General features: G+C 36.4%; 1 protein-coding gene across 1 annotated transcript in view; it reads left to right on the forward strand.

Annotated features, from left to right (window-relative positions):
* Positions 1 to 23,945, forward strand: part of PDZRN3 (PDZ domain containing ring finger 3) — a 215,364-nt gene that overhangs the window by 179,360 nt on the left and 12,059 nt on the right. The window contains exons 4-5 of the mRNA XM_081321185.1: positions 4,709 to 4,956; positions 9,798 to 9,885. Of these exons, the coding sequence (XP_081177311.1) occupies positions 4,709 to 4,956; positions 9,798 to 9,885 (336 nt within the window). The remainder of the gene's footprint in view (positions 1 to 4,708; positions 4,957 to 9,797; positions 9,886 to 23,945) is intronic.

Consider the following 23,945-nt stretch of genomic DNA (forward strand, 5'->3'; position numbering starts at 1 on the left):
TTGTTGCATCCATGGGCACAGAGTAAGATCTCAAATGGGCCTGAAAAAAACAACAAATGACTTGCCATGATATTTCCTCCATTTGCACTTTAGCTCTCTGTTTCAACTCCAAGGAATAGAATAGAATAGAATAGAATAGAATAGAATAGAATAGAATAGAATAGAATAGAATAGAATAGAATAGAATAGAATAGAATAGAATAGAATAGAATAGAATAGAATAGAATAGAATAGAATAGAATAGAATAGAATAGAATAGACAGAGTTGGAAGGGACCTTGGAGGTCTTCTAGTCCAACCCCCTGCTTAGGCTCTGATTGAGCTTAGAGGTATGCTGCTTAGTAATTGAGTAACACCCACATTCAAATCATGCTGATTTGGAAATTTTATAGCCACTGTCTTTTAATCTACATCAAAAGGCAGTCCTAAAGAAAATACTAGAGTAGAAATCTATGCATGTGATCATTAACTCCTTGGAGAAAAGGGATAAAGATTAATAGAACAAATTAATGAGTGTTCATAATAGCAAAATGAGAATTGCAAATGAATCCACTTGAGAGGCACCTGAAACCAATCATACTGGTAGTGTGTATCAAAACATTACTTGCATTTTCTGATATGTTTCCAAGCACATGTTTGTAATATTCACACTATACAACAATAAATATTCCAGCTGCAGAAAGCAACTAAATATCTCACTGGAACAGAAATATGCATGGCTTTATGGTCAACAGAGTATGAAGAGTATAACATGGAGAATGTTATCATTGTACTTTAAGCTGCAGAAAAGCAGCCATCTTGCAACAGCAACAACAATAAAATGTGATGCCATAAAGACAAACAGATTTATTGAGGCTGAAGTTTTGTGAAAGCACAACACTACAAAGGCATATGCTACAATAAATCTGTTAGCCTTTATGTTGCCATAAGATGCTTTGTTCTTCGGCTGTAATTTAGAGCTCACAATTCATAAAAGTACTTATATATTATATTTGTATCCTGCCCTGCTTCCAAGGATCAGAGCTGCATTTTAATTGTACAGGAACTCTGGAGGCTACATTTATTGTGTTCAACACTGTCCTGTTTTGCTCTGCCAAAGTTCACAGGCAGGTCAGAAATGTTCAACTTGAAAGCAGTCTAGGACAAGTGAACCCAGATGGTCAGGATAAAATGAAGAAGGCTGGGAATGGCATTTTCAGGAATATGAATTGAGCTCTAGACAGATTATATGTATCTTGAACTCTTCTCATTTCCTGGAAGAGGTGAAGAGTCTTAAAGCAAGGGTGGTAAAGTCTGGCATTCTGTCTTCGTTTCAGAGTAAACTCTAATTAGTTTGGTGGGATACATTAAGACCCTCTCAAATCAGGAAAAATGGTCCCCAAGGTTCTTGTTTCTGATGAAAGATAATATGAAACATTTATGTTTACAAACTGTTAAAGGAATTTTGTAGTACTTCATGACATACTGACTAGAAGCTAAGTGACTTTATCCCATTTCCATATTTGTGGCACCTTCTCTATATATGTTCTCCTTCAGAATTCTCTCTCTGTGTGTGTGTGTGTGTGTGTGTGTGTGTGAGAGAGAGAGAGAGAGAGAGAGAAGGAGGGAGGGAGGGAGGGAGGGAGATGGAGAGAGAAGGGAGATTATTTATTTAATGACTGTTTCATTTGCCAGCCCAGCAGCACCCCTTTCTCCCTTCTATGAAAACCTTTTCCTGTGGAAAACTAATATCCTATTTTCAGGTTCTTCCCATTAGCTGATTAAAACAATGTGTTGTCTGGATGGCCTTTGTGTCTCCTTAATGGATCGACAGAGACACATGATTTTCTGTACCATGTTGCAGCTCCCTCCAAAGACCTGAATTGCAGCAGGCAGTTTTGCCAAAATGGGAACAAAAGATGTGCATGCTGGCTTTCCCCAAGCTGGTGCTGTCCCAGAAAACCACGCTGGCTGGTAAATGTTGGGATCTGACCAATTCCACTCATGTAGGATATATCAGGCCAGGGAAGCAAAATTATCAGAGTTGCGAACCTAACCTATCTGAATGGTTTCAGACTGGAAGAGAGCAGTTCAGGGAATTGCACATCCTACATCACCAAATCATATCTGTTAAATTTAATCAATCTCTTATCAGTAATGTTTATAATATTTAATATGATATACAATAATTATTATTTTACATAATAAGAGTTGCCATGTACACTACATATTGCAAGCCATTCTCTCAGTAACTGATGCTGGCACTGGAACAATGAAAAACCTGTTACAAAGATGCTTTACGTTATCATGCTCTTTCAGAGTGTTTAGGTGTAAATAAGCCTTTTGGACAGTCAAGCATCTTTAGCCTGCAAAACAGATAAATCTTGGATGAATAAAACTGGTTTATATGGTAGTGTTGAATTCAGTGGTGGGATTCTCTGTGTGGATGCCACTTCCAGAAGTCCATTCTGGGCCTGGGCAACAAAAAAGTTAGCTATCAATTCTGCCAAAGTGATGCGAACTGGCTGAATCCCACCACTGGTTGAATTGAAAGATGTTTGTGCCATCATGTACTGCTTTGCCAAAGCATAGGTGAATGCAATGATATATTAAGATATACTCCACATACATGTAAGGTTGTACTTTCACAGGGAAGATAAATAGCAGAAGATCTAAAATCCAATAAGTTGTACATTTGAAATCACTATGCTGCACCCAAGACCTAAATCCAGCCCCTCCCCCGCATGAATTCTGTAGACTCTTATCTAGCATCAATTTGAATTTGCCTTGAGAGTTCGTAGATCAGATTCTGGTGTATAGGTAGCATGAAAAGTAGTATTTTTGAATTCTGTTCCAGCTCCTGGTTACTTGTGCCTGAGAAATAGGCTCCTTCTCATAGGATAGCTGTACAAATAGGCACTGTGATATTTGCCCAATTTAAAAAAGAGAAATCCTGGACAAAGAAGCATGGTACTGCAGTCTAAGATGTTTATAGGTCATACCTGCTCAGTTTGAGTCCCATTTATTTGTCATTTGTGAGTTTTATGATAACGCTAGAACTTTGGTTTTCTGAGAGTTTATTGATAGCTTTTGTTCTGTACAGAATAAAACTAGTGCTCTAAGTGCTTTTCTGGTTCCCATCTGTGTAATAGACAATAATAACTACATTGTTTGGCATACTGCAATGCTGAAATTGCACAATCACCTAAAATAAATGGATGATGGGCTGAAATAACAAGTGCTTGGATTATGGATTTAAATATTTAAAAAAAAGTAGTGGAACTAATATTTAACCTTGCCTTACACCTTTATAAGTTGGGACTGCTTTCGATAAACATCCCCAATTCTCAGGGAGACTAGAGCCACATTTGAACATATTCCCAGTATCCCAAAGGTGTTTTTCCAAAAGGCAGCTTGACTTTGTTGGATATTTTTCCTTTGAAAACATTTTGCTTCTCATCCAAGAAGCTACTTTAGTTCTAACTGAATAGTGGGAATGTTTATAGTTACCTTACCATTCATTTAGAACTGAAGAAGCTTCTTGGATGAGAAGTAAAACGTTTTAAGGTGAAAAAAGCCTATGAAAGCACAATTGTCTTTTGGAAAAGCACCTTTGGGACAACCATGGCTGGATAATTGAGAATCTCCATAGACAATTTCCAGCATAAGTACTGGAACATTAAGAGAAAAAAATGTAATGCAAAGAGCCTTAAGTCACCTTTTGAAATGATAGAAAAAAGCAAGCAGAGTCATACATGATATTTGACAGGCATCGACTCCAGTAGACGATGCACCAGATGTTCATGCAGCTTAGTTCTTTCAGCTGAGTATCTCTAAAGTGCATTTTCACTATGAATTAATAGGAGTAGGTGTCATAACAAAATGCTTTTTTCACCTCAAAGAAGCTTGAGATAGAAATGGCATAATGTTCTGACAAGTAACCAAAACAATAACCAAAGGAATATTTAAATACAAAAAAACAATGTAACCCAATGATTTTGAATAGGCTTCTTAAATAGTCTAAGATTCTCTCCAAACAGATGTCTTTCAGGTTTGCTGAGTTCTCAGCCAGGAGAAAAGCAGTTGCAGCCCCATCATGACTGTGAATATCAGGAATTTTTCTAATATAGAAGTCTAGACTATGTATGCCTTAATTATTTCCTGTTCCACAAACACAGGGATGATTAATATTATAATTGACAGGTTAGCTGATCAGCTACAGAAATAACTTTTCATGGCAATTTTAAAATCAATCTGGCAGTTCCAAGGTTATTAAGGCTTTTTTTATCTGTTATTTATGACTAAATACAGCTACTTTACCTTTTAATATTGCATATTTCTGGTATCATAAACAAAGCAATTTAAACATGTTAACTTCTGACAGTGTGGACAACTGTGCAAGAGATGCTTTAATTCATCCCTCCTTCAATATTTGCACGGGTACTGTTGAAAAGGAAACGGACTTAGACATTTTACAAGTTGCCAGCAGAAGAAAATAAAAGATTCCTCATCAACACCGGCCTTGTGGCATAAGGTTTAGCCCAGTTATCATTATTGCACATCACATGGGTGTAGAATGATCCCAAAATCAAAGTTTGTCCATTAGAGATGCATTGATCTTTACAAGGATGGGAAGACAGGAGAAAACATTGACTTCACAAATAGTTTCTGTGAAAGGAAAGCCACATCCTTACTTGCCTTTTTTCTGGTTTTGTTGTCTCCCTTCACAGGTAAATGGAAAAGATTTGTCCAAGGCAACTCACGATCAAGCAGTAGAAGCCTTTAAAACAGCTAAAGATCCCATTGTAGTACAAGTCCTGAGAAGAATGCCACGCACCAAAATCTTCAATCCTTCTCATGAGTGTCTCTTGGTAGATATAGGCACTCAGACCGAGATTACCTTTGAACATATCATGGCTCTAACCAAAATGGGCTCAACTACCCCACCAGTCCTGGATCCATACCTCTTACCTGAGGAGTAAGTACTATGTTCTGTAATGCTAGAATTTCAGCTAATGCTATGGGTGCCATTACACTAGGGGTCCCCAACCCCCGGTCTGTGGACCGGTACCGGGCCGCGGCATGCCAACAACCGGTCCACACAACAAGCAAAGCCCCATCCACATGTGAAATCAGCACACAAAACCACACTCCCTCCGGTCCACGGAAAAAACTTCTCTCCACGGAACCGGTCCCTGGTGCCCAAAAAATTGGGGACCTCTGCATTGCACACCAAAAACAATTTAATTACATAGAAGGGCTCAATTTCAAACATTGGTGTTCTCAACAGCTGAAATGCTAACATCAAATGCTGTTATCCCAGAATTCAGCCTCCTCTAACTGAGCAATCTTGTTTTTGTATGTTACAAATGGGTAATATGTAAGCCATAGATCAACTTACACGTTAAAAACAATTTCAGAATGCATGAAATTCAGCAACATGATTTCCCATTCAAAACACACAGACACACCTGAAAGAGTGAAATATGAGTTTACCTGTTAGGCTATTTTACCCTTTAAATCTGCACTCTTCATAAACAAAAACCCTAAATCTTTATGACATTACACCCACTAGACACGTTAGTGCATTCCTCTGCAAATTTGGGACCCATCCATTTGGCTTACTAGATGGAAAGAAAGAATCACATTTCTTCATCTGCTTAAATCCTTTAGTTTGGCAATCCTGGTCAAGTATCTGGATATCTAAACTCTAAGCCACAGTCTGCCCAGTAGCAAGCCAATTAAAAATAATATAGTATGTCATATGTCTGTATTAGTATTATTTCATACTAATACGTAGTATTACATATTGCCAGGACCTATAAATGAGAGACAATAATTCTCTGAATAACAATTTAGAACATCTCAAGTGTAAAGTAATAATGCATAGAAATATTTCTGCCACTTTTCCAGTAAGCCAAAATAACTACAAAAACCATAGGAATGAATGTTGAGTTATCAAGTAATACATTTGTGTGTGGACAGATTTGTTCTTGAACATGTCCTTATTTTAGATGAGGATTTCTAAAGAGCTATTTCTGTGAAATCTTCAGGGAGAAACTATATAGAAGCATTTATATAAAATATTTCTCCTTTAGTATGTTCACAATATATATATATGTATATGGAATAGAAATTATTTTAATAAAATGTAATCATTCATATATGTTTGTATATAGTATATATGTATGTATATAAATGATTACAATTTTATTAAAATAATTATTAAAATAATTTCTGTTCCAAATAATCATTTTTCACCATAACACTCAATGAAATTAGCAATGGTCAATTAGCTTATCATTAGCAATTGAACTTTTAAATGAAAGCAAAATCACAGCAACTCAGAAATAGCGGTAAAAGCATATAATTGAACCGTCTGAATTAATTTAAAAGACTGAGTATTAAAAGTCTCAACAAGATATTCTTTGCTTGGCAATTGAAACTAGAATGAAAGAAGGGCAAACAAACCTTTTACTGGGTACAGTTATTGAAAAAACATTTCAGCAAAGAGACACCTTTTTTTGGCCATTGTCCCAATAGAAACAGGCCCATATGAAAAAATAAAATTCTGTGGATTTCCTAGGATTACTCTCACACTACCAATTTGAAACTGCAATAATTCAGGCAATACTAGTTAACAATTTACTGCTTCATGAGTAGGAAACATCATGCTGATTTTTTTAATAGAAAACATATTGCTGACCAAACCAGTATGCTCACCTAGCTGTGTTTCCATAAACATATCTAGAGTTTAATTACTACTAGACCACGATGTGCAGAAACAATATGGATGGCTACAGACACAATAAACTGTATTTCCTTCCATCTAGTGGTCATTTCTGTAGCCTAGATGTGGCAGGCCTAATGGTATAATTTATTTATAAAAATATTTAATTACTGCTAAAGATTTTACTTGCATAAGTAAACAAAAGTAAGGAAATCATCATCTATCTACTTCAGGGGTATCAAACTGCCAGCCCATGGGCCAGACGCATCATCCATAAGCCGCGCCCACCCCATTCCCAGCATGGCAAAACCAGCCTGATAAGTTGCGTGACGTCACATGACATCGCGAGTTTGACATGTCTGATCTACTTGATAATTTAGCAGTTTTGTATTCATTACTAAATAAATAGGTAAATAAACTCTACCAAATATATACTGTAAATCACTCATATTTTAGAACAGAGGTGGGAAATGATGGCCCTTTTAGGACTTAACAGAATAACAGAGTTGGAAGCAACCTAGGAGGTCATTTAGTCCAACCCCCTATACCATTTCAAACAAATGGCTGCCAATCAATTCTTAAAAACTTGCAGTGTTGGAGCATTCACAACTTCTGGAGGCAGTTTGTTCCACTGATTAATTGTTCTAACTGTCAGGAAGTTTCTCCTTAGTTCTAGGTTGCTTCTCTCTTTGGTTAGTTTCCATCCCTTGTCACCCCACCCCCACCCCCAGTCCTTCTCTTCATTAAACTAGACATGCTGGCTCAGGAATTCTGGGAGTTGAAATCCACAAGTCACAAAGGGACCATGTTTCCCCACCTCTGTTTTAGAACAAGGAATATCTCTTGCTGAATATTAATAAATCCTGGGATACTTGATATAGTCTTCGAAATGATAAAAATGATATAAATTTGGTCTCCCAAAATGTAAAAGTGCTGGCTATATTCTGTCTTGTTCAGGAGGACTCCTACTAGGAAGGACCATAAAATAAATGGCAAGACTATGTCTGTCACATAGAGCTTAGGATCATCTGTCTACAAGGTTTCAGTTACTCAAATTGGAAACGTTGTCTTCTTTTGTCTGCAAGATATAAAGACCCTCTGAATTTGATGCAAAAATATTCCTAAATTATCTTAGGAGAAGTACCCAAGAGAATGCTTCTTTGTACCCATTAAGAACCTAACACCATTATAAGCGCCATTAAATTCTTTCTTATCCCAATATCGGGGGGTGGGGGTGGTAAAAAAATGTTAGTTATCCCTGCTTTTCAGACCACCATTACTATTTTAACTTCTAAGATCTGTTTTTTCTAATACTGTACATTATTTTTAAGCATAAGTCATCCTGTTGGAAACAAAGAAAAAAAAGTAAAAACAACAGGTAATCAATTCCTGGGTCCAAACATTTGCTAAGTTTAGCTGGATTGTTTTATGATGGTTTTAAATAAGAAATAAATAATTACTTACTTCTTGCTTAGCCTCCCGTTCTTACTCCCTTTCCCCTTCGATCTCCAGAAACTGGGAAGGGACTACGTTACCAATAATTTCCTTTTCCTGTAGTTTGCAGACGTTAAGAGTGATTGCTAAAGGTGGTTGCTAAGAAAACATATTGTACATTTTTCCCTTGGTTTTCTCATTAGAAGCAGTGTATTGCTGCCTTTATTTAAATATAACCTAGGCTCTGACGCATCTATCTGTAAAAGACAAATAAGACACTACCATGTTGTCCTCTTGCTGGGTTACCTTTTGAGAAGTTAAAACAGTGGGTTACTGAAACAGTTTCCTGCACATGTGTCCTCTTGCCTCCATATATTCCAATTCTTTAAACATTATGACAAAATCTGCTTACCACGTTTATGAAGGTTTTCTTCTACTACTAGAGATGAGGCTTTATTGCCTCGTTCTAAGTGGGCTTTACTATTTCCTTGTTTGTTTGTTCTGTTGTCAAGTGACGCTGTCCTGGTGACAGTGGCTTTTCTTCATGTTACATACCTGTGCAGCTTTCCTAACAGCTCATATCATGGTCTCTCTTTGGTGATCTTGTTTTCCGAATTGGATAGCAACTTGGAAATCATTCCTTCATGATCTTCTTCCTTGGGTGGAGTTTAGGAAGGTTGGAATATTATTTATTTAGAAAATTTATAAAGCCACCTACTTGCCCACAGTGACTCTAGCAAAACATAATTAAAAAGAGAAAACTTTTCAACAGCCCTTTCAATATCACCGCAAGCATAAAAATTCTTCAAAGTATTTTCTTCCTCGGTGAAAAAAAAATAACCCAATGTCTTTTTTTTAATTATACAAAATGATAGATAGAAATGATCACAGTTTTTCCTATGGTTTCATTTCAGTTACTCCCTTTCGACTCATGATCTTTTCAATGGAAGGTTAGCCTGCTGCTGAACAGTCGCCACACAATTTCCCATTGTTGTTGTTGTTTTCTTTCAAAAATACAACAACAGCTATGTGAAGACACAAATTGGCATACTGCATCTTACAGACTAAACCTCTCAGGACAGATGCACAGATGGAAAAGAAGGAGCAAAAATGCATCTTCTTCAGTGATATCATTAATCACGGACCTTACCTCTCTATCTGTTGGCAGATTATTTTACAAAGGGGGGGGGAAATGTGTCCCTACTCATCCAGTGTTGCCTCCTCTGCAATACAATAGACCTGCTTCCTTCAGATAGCGGTCTCATGCATGCTTCACTTTTTTCCCATGTTACCATTTACACAATACCTTTTCCCAAGCTTTACCTCCCCTAAAGTTGTATTTTGCCTGATTGTGAACTGGCACTGTTACTGGTAGTCCGTTATTGTGGAATAAATGTTCTTTTGTCTAGTGGCAGCAAACCACACCTGAAGGGGCCATTATATTAAGGAGGCAAGACAGCTTTCATACTTGGTTGCTTTTAGTGGGTGGGCCATTGTTTAATGTGCTAACAACCTCAGTGCCATTGATCACAGGCAATGCATCAGTCTGGATGCATGCCTGACATATTAGTGATGATCTGTCATGTGACTGGGGGAGGATTAATATGCTAATTAGGATCGGGAGAGATAACCTAAACTGTGCTTTATTTTCCCAGGCATTCATCAGGGCATGAATACTATGACCCTAATGTTTACATGGGAGGCATTCATCAAGACATGGACAGAGAGGACCTAGAATTAGAGGTATGAGTAATAACTTGAAGCAGTCATTTAATATACAAAGGTTTTAATATATGTTCACGTGCTACCACCATTACCGCTGCAATCAAATTAGGCATTACATTATCCCAGCTTATTGGAAATATGCTTCTAAATAATCTGTTTTGTTCAGCAGTTTGCACTACAAAGAATAGGAAATTAGTCTCATTTGCTTTGATATTTGGTTAATTAAATATTACATAATTAAAGGGTAAGAAGCCACGTTTTCAGCTGGTTTATAAGCACAGATTTCTCGCTCTATATTTCAGATAAAGAAGACTGGTAATAGAATTTGGAAGCTGAAGCATTCATTTATAATGCTTCTGTGCATATATGGATTTTCACTTGGAAATTTAGTCCTACAGCGTAGCCCTCCTCATTTTTGTGAGGAAATGAAGAAAGTAAAAGAGTTGACCTTGATGAAACTATGTAAGGACTATTATCTAAGCAAATAGGGTTAAAACATTTTTAAGCCCCGGGAAACAAGATAATCATTCAAAGTGGCTCAGTGTCAGCCTTGTGAACTAGTCTAGAGAAGAAGCACATCTAAAAATACTAGCTCTAACTTGTAAGGTTACATTAACACAAACCTGAAAGCCTAAAAGTATACGTTTTTCCCCCTCTCCTTTTTGTCCAAAAAACTATGGAGGGTCCCTTCTGAGACATTGGCCACATCCCCATTGCTTTGGCAGGCTACACTGCCTCTCATCTAATCATTGTTTAGTCTGTGGATCTTTCTTCCATCTCCCAACATCATGCTCAACAATAATAGCATTGCACTCAGACACCACCCTGATTAATTGCAGTATGTGGGGAGGAAAGAAGTAGATCACAATCAGACTTTCAAGATCTTGTTATTATAGCCAATCTCAATAAAAAATAGTTCTAGCTATCCTGTAGAGTTCATTTCCTGGTCTGATCTACTTAGTAGTGTTGAAAGGGGAAAGGAAAATGATAATGTCAATTCACTGATTGGCATTATTGGAGGTGCCCCAAACTGGTAGTCATGTTTCAATTGGCAATTCCCCATTATTCAAGGAAGAGGGCAATGCAAGGAAAACTCACCTCAGAAAATTCTGAAATAAATACATAGCTTCCTCTTCCAAACTACTGTTTTGGTCACCATGATGTAAAAAAAGATGTTGAGACTCTAGAAAGAGTACAGAGAAGAGCAACAAAGATGATCAGGGGACTGGAGGACAAAACATATAAGGAACAGTTGCTGGAATTGGGTATGTCTAGTCTAATGAAGAGAAGGATGAGGGGTGACATGATAGCAGTGTTCCAATATATCAGGAGCTGCCACAAAGAAGTGGAGTCAAGCTATTCTCCAAAGCGCCTGAAGTCAGGACAAGAAGCAACAGATGGAAACTAAGCAAAGAGAGAAGCAACCTAGAACTAAGGAGAAATTTCTTGATAGTTAGAACAATTAATCAGTGGAACAACCTGCCTCCAGAAGCTGTGAATGCTCCAACATTGGAAGTTTTTAAGAGGAGACTGGGCAGCCATTTGTCTGAAATGGTATAGGGTTTCCTGCCTGAGCAGGGGGTTGGATTAGATGACCTCCAAGGTCCCTTCCAACTTCTTCTTCTTCTTCTTCTTCTTCTTCTTCTTCTTCTTCTTCTTCTTCTTATTATTATTATTATTATTATTATTATTATTATTATTATTATTATTATTATTATTATTATTATTACCTTCTGTCAGAAAAATAGGGGTAACATGATAGCATTTGAGCTGCTGCCACAAAGAAGAGGGGGTCAAACTATTCTCTAAAGCACCAGAGGGCAAGACAAGAAACAATAGTTGGAAACTGATCAAAGAGAGAAGCAATGTGGAATTAAAGAAAAACTTTCTAACAGTGAGGATAATTAACCAGTAGAACAGCTTGCCTTCAGAAATTGTGGGCGCTCCATCACTGGAGATTTTTAAGAAGAGACTGGACAGTCACTTGCATGAAATAGCATAGGTTCTCCTGCTCAAGCAGGGGTCTGGACTAGAAGATCTCCAAGGTCGCTTCCAGCTCTATTTTGTTCTATTCTATTCTATTGAATAGATTTATTACCTAGCTCCAAACTGACAAAAACCAGGGATCTTCTTTATGTACAGAAACAATTGATCTTCAATAAGATCCAATATCAGCACTGTAATTTGATCATTGTGATATGAAATGTGTCATTATTTTAATCCTGCTTAGCAACTGGGCCTCTAATATCAAAGATAATCACCTTTCAGGCATATAAAATGCCCCTGTGATCTATTAACTTTGCATAATTTTCCTCTTGTCTCAACCTGGTACCTTCTAGAGACATGAGACCAGCAATTTTCAGAACACTTTGATGAAAACTGTTTAATTTCACAACACCTAGATAGACTCAACCATAGTTTCAACTGGGAAACTGTGAGCATCCTAGATCAAGCCAAGTCCAAAAATGCCAGAGAATTCCTGGAGGCTTGGCAGTCAGATAAATTGGCCCTTAACAGGAACATAGAGGTAAATAACATCTACATAACACTCAAAAAAGACAATCAAGAAGCTCAAAAGGAAGCAAACAGACCTGAAACACATCCTCAACAACAATCAACACCCCTGTGAGGAGAGATTAACGCCAAGATCAGCACTAGACTAACAATCAAGAAGTAAACAATTCCTCAATTAAGAACTACCAATGCAGACAAACAAGCTAATCAGCAGCCTAATCAAGGAACCAAGAACACTCCCACCAACACTGACAGGGCACACCACTGCTATATAAAAAGAAGAGCAAACCCCGCTGATTTGTAGTACTTCATTCTAGTTTGGTAATGAAATGTCTGCAAGAAAACAACCAAGCTTTCAATTGCTCTTCTGCAAGAAAACCACCAAACTCAGAGAGCACCAAGGACTCCACAGATCAACCTTGAGCTACAAATATTCTCTTCTACCAGTAGCAGAACACTTTGCTTTCCTCTGCTTTCTGTAACCAGCAGCTCTATTCAGGCATTCCAAAGCTATACTTCAGATGTCCAGATCTAGCAACAAATTGCTATTGCCATTATACAGCTGCAGAACAAGTTAAACAAGCAGCTACTTTCACGGCTGGCCCTTTGACTAACACATATTTAATTTAATTCAATTCTTAGCGTTTGACTTCAGAAAAGTTCTTAAGCTTCTATTTTTTATATAAATAAAAAAGCCCTTTAACGTGAGCAGCTAAACATCAAGGATATGTTTACTGATTAGAGGGAGTTTCTCATTTAAAGAGAATCTTTCTAATCCCACGAGACCAAGATCAATTGAAAGAATCAGTGTGTTAAAAATGTTCAGGCAGTTCTAACCACATTGTTTGCTTATTGACTAATTTGTCTCAAATAGACCACCAGGCCACTTGTTTCATCGACTTCAGGAGGAATGTTGAAAAGAATGGAAAATATCAAACCAAACCACCTGGGCTCATTGCTCTATAAATCACCCTCTGACTTCCAGTCCATCATCTACGCTTTTATGGCCTTCCTAATTCACAATTAATGACTTAACAGATATTGTCAACAAGTCCCCTGTGTAAATGACTATCGCTCCTGCTAGAATGCAGTGAAATGCCCTAGAATTGTCTACCAATCTGTACAAGCTGATAGCAGTCACAAGTATTGAGTAGCTGCCAAGAACTGTCCACTAAAGACAACAGAAGCAATCATAGCTCTGGATTGAAAACTGAAGTCTAAAGTTGCTGGGAATTCAGCGAGATATTTTATCACTGCTCTCAAAAAGTAAAAATTAAGCTTTTGAAAAAATGCAGGCACAAATAGCACTAGGGCAATATGTATTGAGGTCTCTTATTTTGAAACTTCATTCAAAATGACCAAGGCAAGAAAAATTATAAACAGTAGTGCTCATTTTTATGAAATTTAGCATGACTGCACATTAGTTGGGAAGTATTAAAATGCATGGCAGCTTGTGATGGATTTGGGGAAACAAAGGGTAGTAAGTAATGCTTAAGGATCATTTTCAGTCAGTTTTGATAACTCACTAAGAGATACCATACAGTAATAGCAAACAGCAGCTTAACAAGGCTTGATTCTGCCTTACTGGAAACAGACCTTAGAACATGCACCTGTAACTTCATCTGTAGAACATTATTCATTTTAAAAAAAACAGTATTGGAGAAATGAATGCAATTAATTCACCATTGCCAGATCTTATTTATGATTGCTCAGAAGTAACTTTTCTTTGAGATCTATTCCCTACCAATATATCTCAGATGATAACCTTCATTTGCATTCACAAAAGGTTGTATGTTCCTGGATGTTTTAATATTGCATCTTCTTTAGTTATAAAGGAGACATGGCCTATCAAAAGCTTCTGAAATTACTTAAGGAAACACGAGTCAGACAATAAGGAGCTGACTTTGTGGGACTCTAGGGTCACAAGGAGTTAGAGATTTAAGCCATTTCTTAAGTATTACCATCCATGCTTTCCTACTATTGTTTGTATCTTCAGCTGCTGCTACAAATTTTGCTTAATATAAGCCAGATTCAAAACTTTAACCAAGAGCAGAGGGTCAAGGAAATATTTGGTATTCTGGATCTGATCTTTGAGTATTTTGATCAAGACTGTCTAATTTTATCCAACTAAGTTTTATTCCATGTGTCTGAGTGAAAACTACAAATTATTTACTTTTTACTTCATTTCTATTGTTGTGGCCAAACATAGTATGATGCTCAATCCCAAGGCTGTAGAAAGCCCCTGGTTCCTTGGGTCTTGGTATGAGAGCTTGATCAGAGATTTTAAATCTTCTGGTTATATAGAATTCTCAAACTTCCATCATACCTCCCATTGCCCAGAAGGATTTCAGTCTGTAAGCTAGTGGCAATGTTACAGGATTAATTTCATGGCGCTGACCACATAGGCACCGTATTTGCTGCACATCTAACAGCTTCACAGAGATGTTTTCTAAAGTCAAGAATGTGCCCCTTGGGAATATAGATGAGTTAATCTGTTTAGATTAACACCTCCAGATGTATGTATCCATTATCATTGGTGCTTCAAATTTTTGCTGCAGAAAATACCACTATAAACCCAGCAAGGATTTTCTTTCTTCAGTTGTGAGAGTCTTTATTAAAAGACTTCTAAATAACAAAAGATGCTTACAAAGGAAGGGTAACTTCTAAGCTCAATACCTTACAACCCTGTTCACTCAGAGAGAGTTTCATTTCCAATACAAAATGATCCTTTGTATCCTTTTCAGAAGAACAACTCTGTTTTATAAAGTTTGAAACTGGCCTTAACAAGGATTGTCTGAATTAAAGTTCAATAAATTTCTGAGCACAAATTCCTCTTTCAGTAGACAGAAGATCATTCATTATTATCTTTTATTTCGGAATTTTACTGTTATGAGCAGCTGTAGGCATAACAATATTGTAAGACACTATTATATCCTTGTCTAACAATGAATAGTCCTCAAGATTCTTGCCATTAGCTTTCCTTATCGGTTACCAGTTGGCACAAAGTCAAAATAATTTTATGCAACTGTGTTCCACATTCAGGATTTTATATTTTTTGTATATTGTTGGTTTTATAACAATTCTATAACACATGAATAATCTGTCTCTCAAAGTTATGTCAGTGGTCATCCCTGGTTCTTAAAATGTGCATCATCTTTAGAAAATACCAAATATCCAAGAAAAACATATTCCTGGTAGTGTACATTTTCCAGTCATTCCAGTGAGCCTACAAAAGTTTCTCTTGTAGTCTAAAAATGCAGTCTTGGAAGCTGTTTTATACAGTGTCATGCCATTAATCTATGTTATTCTTTCTTGAATATGTTTTTTTACAGATATTAGACTACCAATCAATCCATTTATTCTCAGCTCGGAGCATTTCATACAAAAGTCTTTTCTAGGCTTTTTAGTGTGCAAAGTAGGATTTTTGGCTCAGAGCTAAATTCTTCATGTCAAAATATGCAATAAAATAAATCCTCCACTTTGTCATATCAAATTGTTTGTTCGCTTGATGGACGGTAACCATATGGCTCCATTAAAGGAATGAGATTTACCCTTTTCTTATCCTTGCTGCAGAGTTGGTGGGGGGACTCAAAGCCAAATATGATTTACTTTTTCCCCCCATACTCCTCTGGATATTTATTTAATTCACTATCTGTATGGCTGCCAAATGTATGAATTGTAATACAGGGTAGCTAACAAGGATTAAAAGCATAGAACAGAAATAAAGAACAAATATAAAAACCCACAAAACCACAATATAATACGACTGAGCTTAAACTGCAATCATATCTGCATTCCAAAGTCATTATAAGTGGGTTCCAAATTTTAATCTTATTCTATTTCATTTTTACTCTCTGGGCTCTTTTTCAGGAAATAGCTGGAAAATTTAGATGGTTTTTTGCTTAAAAGAAAAAGAATAACTTGCTTTATGTTAGAAGCATTGATAACCATCCGCTCTTGAAGGTTTATGATTAGATTAAAACTTTTTTGAAATGTATACAACTAGGAAAGGGCTGTTATTCTTTCTTTGTATACCAAATTATCATATTTAGAGTAGCCTGAAATCCCTATTATTTCTGCTTCTAACTAGGGCTGAAGCAATTGTACTCAAGGGTAAATCTGCATATAATTATTTATAAAAATCCAGATATTAAACACCTGTTCAGAAGCTGTTCTCAAAGGGATTTTTTTCTTGTCTAAACACTTTTTATCCAAGCACCACTTCTTCAGATACCTGTTTTAATATTATTTTGATGATTTACCCCTGGCATCGTCAGTCAAAAATGCATAGCAGGAAGTGAGGAAATGATAGGTGCTAAACTTGCATCATGCTGAAAAGCACAAGTAATCAGCTGAGTGAGATGCAGCAGTTTGAAAATAGCCAAACCATTAACATTAGAATATGAATATGATATTCCAGGTAACATAAATGGAGCAAACCAAAGAATTGACAATTACGTTTTTAATGATAACCGTGTTGTTTTTGAACCTTTGCCTCTACCAAGCAATCACGAGTTTTCACATGAGTCTCATGTATAGACTTCCTTTCCTGAACATTCTTTCCTGGAAAAAGCTTTCCCTGGACTTGATCTTACATTGTTTGGATAGAAGCCCAGAGTCATTCTGATTGCTGCATGCATGATTCCAACTTTGCATGTCCCCTGTTTTGTCCCCTCTCATTAATTTTTAACCTAAGGTTAGGTTAAACTTAGGAGAAAATGAACATTTCAAAAATAGTGTATGTACTTCATATATTTTCTCCCATCCAGAATGTTTGCATCAGGATTGTTTTTCCAAATCATGATTTCTTGTGGGACCCCTAGCAACGTTTCATGGAACACTTGATGAGAAAGGCTGCTGTGATATATCACAGTACATCATGCACATAAACAAATTGTGCAGTCCTTGGAGCTTTCTAAGAGGTCTAGGAGAACTCGCCATGGCCAAGACTTGCACTAATATGGAAGAAATAGTGAAATAGAATCATTAAAGAAAGGATGCCAAAGGAGAGACAAAATGAAATGTGAATGACAAAAAATAAAATTATATTTTAATTATTTTAAATAATTAAATTGAATTGTTGAATTGTCCTGTAGTGAGTTGTTCCACTGCAAGTTGGCCATGGTGAGTTGACCATTGTGAATTGACCATGGCAACAAGGCCATGGTGAGTTGGCCATGGTGAGTTGGCTGCAGCGAGTTGTCTTATTCTGCTCGGAACATGGTTATTTCCAAGACATTTCATTATTCAATTAGGTAGCATCTCCAGTGGATAGAAAGGGTTACCTAACTGAGTAATGAAATGTCTGCAAACAAACAAAACTAAGTTCAGAGAGCACCAGGGACTCCACAGTTCAACCCCAAGCTACAAATATTCTCTCATATTGATTAAACATACACATAGAATAAATTATTTATCAGTCTGTTACGTTGGTTTGTTTAAATGGCTTTTTTTGTCTTATACTATTATAGATGACATAAATATGTATATAAGAAAATAAACCTTGAAGGGGAGGCATTCTATCTTTCCTTAACATTAGTTAAATAAAGCCATTTGTTACTGATTTGGTTTAGTGCAGGGGTGTCAAACTGCCGGCCCATGGGCCGGTGTCAAACTGCCGGCCCATGGGCCGGTTGCATCATACAGAGGCCACACCCACCCCAGCTCCAGCAATGCAAAAAAAGTCACTCTACATCATGACACATCACGTGACGTGGCAAGTTTGACACCCATGGTCTACTGGTTAAGGCACCAGGCTAGAAACCAGGAGATTATTAAAGCACTACCCATCTTAGGCATGAAAGTCAGCTGGGTGACTTTGAGCCAATCGTTCTCAATGCAACCTGTTTTCCTCTATTCTTATGGGGGATATAGGAAGAGGGAGGAATATTAGGTATATTCACCTTGAGCTACTTGTAAAATAATAAAGGCATGAAATAAATAATAAATAAATAACTTAATTTCTTTTTGTTATGTAACATCTAAAGTAGTAACCCAGAAACTGCATTTGGTTGACATTATTAAATCACCCTTATTGAACAGCACCCCTCAATCCCGTTGCTAAAAATAATGGTAAAGCTTTAGAAATATGGAAAATTCTTCCATTATACTGATGTTCAACCTTTCTGTAACAAAAGAAAGCATGCAGGTAGAATAAGGAGCCATTTACAATCGCACCTATTGATTGAAAATCATTTAAATACCACCTCAAATGTCACTGACATTTACTGCTCTGGTGTTTTTTTTCAAGACAAATTACACATGTTGACAAGTAAATAACAAGAGGTTGCTTATCGTGGCAGCTGTCATCTCGACATGCCAATAAATTATTCATATCAGTGAGTTTTATTGTCTTTCCCCAGTGAATGACGGCAGGTTGAAAGGGAGAGATTCTTGGTTGGCAGACTTATTATGTTGTTAGATCTTATAATGCACTAATACCAGGAAGGAAAATGAGCATTCTTGATCTGAACACTGTGGGTGTGTTTTTCCCACATGTAGGAATGTGTAAATAGTTTTCGAGACCATTATCATGCATCTGTGTGACTTCTCTTTTCATTTTTTGCTCTTTCAAATAATCCTCAAATAAATATGGCTTAATTGCAGTTCTCAGCAGTACGTTTATGAGTGGTGCATTAAGGATCTCTTAAAATCCTGTGTGATTTGATCTGATTTATTAATTTGTATGTTACCTGAAAAAAAAGAAATGAAAAGGGTCTGGAATTCCATGCATTTAGTGATCAGTGATATTAGGATATAGAAAAAAACAAAGTTTGAAACTCATTGGGACTTCTGAATTCAATTCCTCATGTAGTCATCAAGTGCCCAGTTTCTATTGACAAAAAACAAAATTGTAGAAAACAAGAAACTTGGGAAATAAATTGGTATATATAATTACTGTATAAAATTGCAGCATTTAAATAAATGTTGAGTAGATTAAAAGCTATCCAATCAGAATGAAACCATGAGGTACATTTGAATAGAAAAGGATTAAATGGGGCAAACAATTTAATTAACAAGGGTATAAAGAAATATTAACTCATATAGTGGAAGTTATTCAAATGTTGAAAATGGAGAGTTGTATTCCCTGCCCTTGCATTCATTCTCTCTCTCTCTCTCTCTCTCTCTCTCTCTCTCTCTCTCTCTCTCTCTCTCTCTCTCTCTCTCTCTCTCCATCCATTCTCTCTTTTATGTTCAAAGCCAGTCATGGTGCCCCATTACAATCTATAGATCCATTAAGGTTTATAGTCATTATTATAATAAGAGCAGATAGAAGAGCATTAATTCATTTTGTTTATATATATTCTTACATTTTGTGTTAGTTAAAGAAAAAGGTAGATGCAAGAGAGATAAAAACAAAATGAGATATTGAATAATCTGAAGTTCTAGCTGCAGCTCAAATTTCCAAAATATTATTTTTGAGCCCAGTGCAATTGCAAATACGAGGTTGAGCTTATTCCAAAATGTTTTTTTTTTCCTCCTCAAGGCTCCAGTATCCAATAAATATTCTGGGCAGCATACAACAATATTCTTTGTGGGGTCTTTGATGCTCTCTGAGCTTAGTGGGGTTTTTGCAGGTCCAACTCAGACAAACAAGCTAACAGTAAACAAAAGTCTAATCAAGGAACCACCCAGAACAATCCCACCAACACTGGAAGGGCAAGCCTCTAGAATATAAAAGGAGAGAAAACCCCGCTCCCTTCTAGCACTGATGGTGTTACCTAGTTTGATAATGAAACGTCTCCAAGAAAACAACCAAGCTCAGAGAGCATCAAAGACTCCATAGTTCAACCCTGAGCTATAGATTTTCTATCAGTACAATATTCTTTGTTGTGTGCTGCCCAGAGTCACTTTATAAATTAGATAAATAAAATAAATTTACCACGTGTAAATGTAAATGAATTATATATTAATATTAGGATTTATACAGGTATATCTGGTATATTTACATAATCTATATTATCCTCAAAAAATTAATGCTTATTGTGTACTAGGCATTTACCTCTCTCTACCAGTTGTATGATTACATGCACTTCCAGTGGAGTTCTGAATCTATATTTCAGATTTCTAACGACTTGGCTATTACACCTAGAAAACCGGGATGTGCATGGAAAAGGCACAAAAATCTACTGAAAGTAGCTTTCAGTATATCACTTTTGCTGAACAAGTTCTATTCAGTCATTGATTATGTTCTATCAGGTAGAGATTATTAACTTTTAGCAACCACAGAAAGAGACCTTCTTTAGGATGATTTGTTCACAGGCTGGCCCTTCGTGTCTTCTCTTGGTGCAATCATTGCCATTGTAATCCATCCATCCTCCTTGCCACTGGCTGTCATGTTATTTTCTATTTCCTTCCATCTTTCCAGCCATTATAGACTTCACAAGACAACTACTGTCCAAACTATGGTAATATGAGTTTGGTCATTTGTGCTTAAGTGAAAAGTCTGGATCGATTCTTGGCTATCCATGGTATTCTCAATAGTCTTCTCCAACACCAACATTCGGGATTATCAATATTCTGCTCCTGTTTCTTGGAAGTCCAACTTTTGCTTCCATAATGTAATACTGGAAAAATCATTGCCTATGTAAATTTGATCTTTTGGTATAAACATAATTCCAGCATTTGAGTCTCTAATCTTCACAGCTACCCAATGAAATGCTTATCTGTGGTTGTTTTTTGAATGCTTGTTCCTTTATTATTCATCGTTGACCTAAAAGCAGAAGATACCCATAACTTCAAAATCTTCATTGTCATTTCTAAGACTGGTTGCTTTGCCTGTTGTCATTTGCTAGGTTTTGTTAATTATAACCCCATTTTTCACTGTGCTCTTTGAGTTGTGTTAGTAGAGCTTACAGATCATTCACATTTTTCTCTGTTAGTGTTATGAGCATAGTGCAACATTGAATTTTCTTTCTCTAATTTTAAAACCATGTTAATGTTTTGCATCAGGCCTCCTTCAATATGCAGTAAGTTGAATGAATATGGAGGAAGCATACAGCATTTTCTCACTTCTTGCAACTTGGAGCCAGTATCTTTCATCATGTTCCATCTAGAGCAGGGGTAGACAACCTTGGCTGGCTCAGGAATTCTGGGAATTGAAGTCCACAAGTCATAAAAGAGACAAGGTTGCCTACCCCTGATCTAGAGCGTGTTTTCCTGTCCTACATATACATTTTGCATGAAGGTAATAAGATGTTGTGAGATTCCTATTTTCCTAAGAACATTCTATAACCTAATGCTATTGACACAATCAAAGGCCTTTCTATAATCAATGAAGCACACACTAACTTCTTTTTGGTATTATTTGGCTTTCTCAATTATATAACATAAATGGGCAATAATGGCCTTTTCCTTGGTCTTTCCTAAAACCAGTTTGAACATTGGAGTTGCTATTTCACTGTAGGGCTCTAATCTTTTTTTAATCGTTTTGCTGCCATGTGAAAGTACGAATGTTGTATTAAATCTTCTTTTTTATACTTTCTTCATACATTAGTATGTAGACTGGCCACTTCTAATGTTTTGGCACCTGTTATTCTGCCGGTTTGCTTTTTATGATCTCACTTTTCAAAATTTCCCAAGCTTCTTGAGCTGTTTTCCCCTTGTGGCTTCTCATCCATGGAATCCTTCCCAAGTTTATTGAAATTAGCTCCCTTAAAATCCAAGACTCTGGTTTGACTATGTTCTATTGCTTGTGCTTGCATAATCTTGAATTCCAACATTGCATGATCACTCCCCCCCCCAAGGTTCCTTTAGCTTCAACACCTTCTATCATTTCATCTCTGTTAGAGAATTAAGTCCAATATGGCTGATCCCCTAGTTCCCTTCTCTACTTTTTGGGAGACAAAGTTGTCTGCTAGGTTTGGCAGGAACTTGGTTGATCTTCAACTTGGTGCAGAGTTTGTCTACTAATTGATGTCAGGGTAGTTAAAGTCCCCCATTACTATTATGACTAGTAATGGTAGTTACTATAGTTAACTGACTATAGCAAAAAGTTCATTTATTTCCTCTGTTTAGTTGGGTGGCCTATAGTATGCTAATATAGTTGGTACAAAACTGTAACAATTATTTTGATGCTTACCATATTTCTGTAGGTATTCCATCAATTCCGGTAACCATCTAATTTGGTAAATACTGGGCTATTGATTAAAATTTATCTTCTAGTATTAGAGGGTATTGAAAATATAGAATATCTTTTAAAATATCTTGGAAATTGACACCCTTATTTATACAGAATTTTAGTATATTTCTTCCAACTTTGGCCTTTTTTGAATTGGTGAGCATATGTCTGTTAGCATCCTTTTTCCTAACACTTTGAAGTTGGACTTTTCCTTGGTGGGTTTGTTTTATCTTTACAGATGTCACAGTAATACTATTTCTTGTTTAGCTTCCCTTTTTGGTATTCTCTACCATCTGTTACTTGACATCCAATTCACTTTCCTCTGTTTCTTGGTCTTTGGCAGTCTTTTCACATTCATTCTTAACAAATTCTTTGATTTCATTCTATGTTTTCTGTGGTTGTCTGCTATTAAGGTTTAGGATTTCAAAGTGATTCCTGATGTTCTCCTTCAAAATGGTGTCTATGTTCCCAAGATTATATCATGGGAAGTGGTTGGCTTTGTTCTTTGCTTTAGCTGGACTTTGAACTTATGTACATGAGCAATCTGTGATCAGTTCCATAGTGAGCACCTGGCTGTGCATATGCTGTTATATAAATGAGTCCTCCTTCTATTAATACAGTTGTCAGTTCAATTTCTATGTACTCCATATGATAATGTCTGTATATGTAGGAATCATTTTGGTTCCTAGGAGAGTGGTTTCACAATGAAGTCAAAAGAGGTTGATTTCTCTTTCCTAGGTCATAAATTGCAAGTATGTTTTCCTCATTAATATTTCAAAGTTGGCATTCAATTACAAACAGTAAGCAGTACAACATGCTTTACTGTTTTGTCAGTTTGAAACTGAAGTTGACCATAATTCTTCATAGCTTCCTGTATTTTTGCATTAGTGGTTGGAGCATAAAGTTGCATAATTGTGATATTAAACTGACCTGCCCTATAAATTATCCCAGGAGAAGATGGTTGCTTCCCACCTCATTGATACGAGGGTGGCCAATGGCAAAGGCATTTTTTGGTTAGGACCTCAATTGTTTGGAATAACCTCCCTTTAAAAATTAAATTGGCCCCTTCCTTAATTTATTACATAAAATTATGAGACATGTCTAATGAGTATTTTCATAATTAACTTTCTTCCAGTGAGCATTTGGTAATTAATATTTGTGTTGATCATTATTGTTGCTATTATTCTATTATTTTGGATTGAACAACAATAGCTCCATCAAACTATAGAATTAAGTTTAAATTTAACTTTAAATTTAAGAGTAAACTTTGGCAAGGTGGGCAACATATAAGTTTAATAATAAATAAAATAAACTAACTTAAATATTTAACTTCTGTGGAAGGTTTGTGGTTTCTATACTATGGATGTTTTAGCTTTAATTGTTAATTATAATCTATTGGGAATCTCAGGCAGATTCAATGTTCAATAAACAAATAAATGTCTAT

This window comes from Vipera berus (assembly GCF_964194415.1).
Source record: "Vipera berus genome assembly, chromosome: 2".
Taxonomy (NCBI): Eukaryota; Metazoa; Chordata; class Lepidosauria; order Squamata; family Viperidae; genus Vipera; species Vipera berus.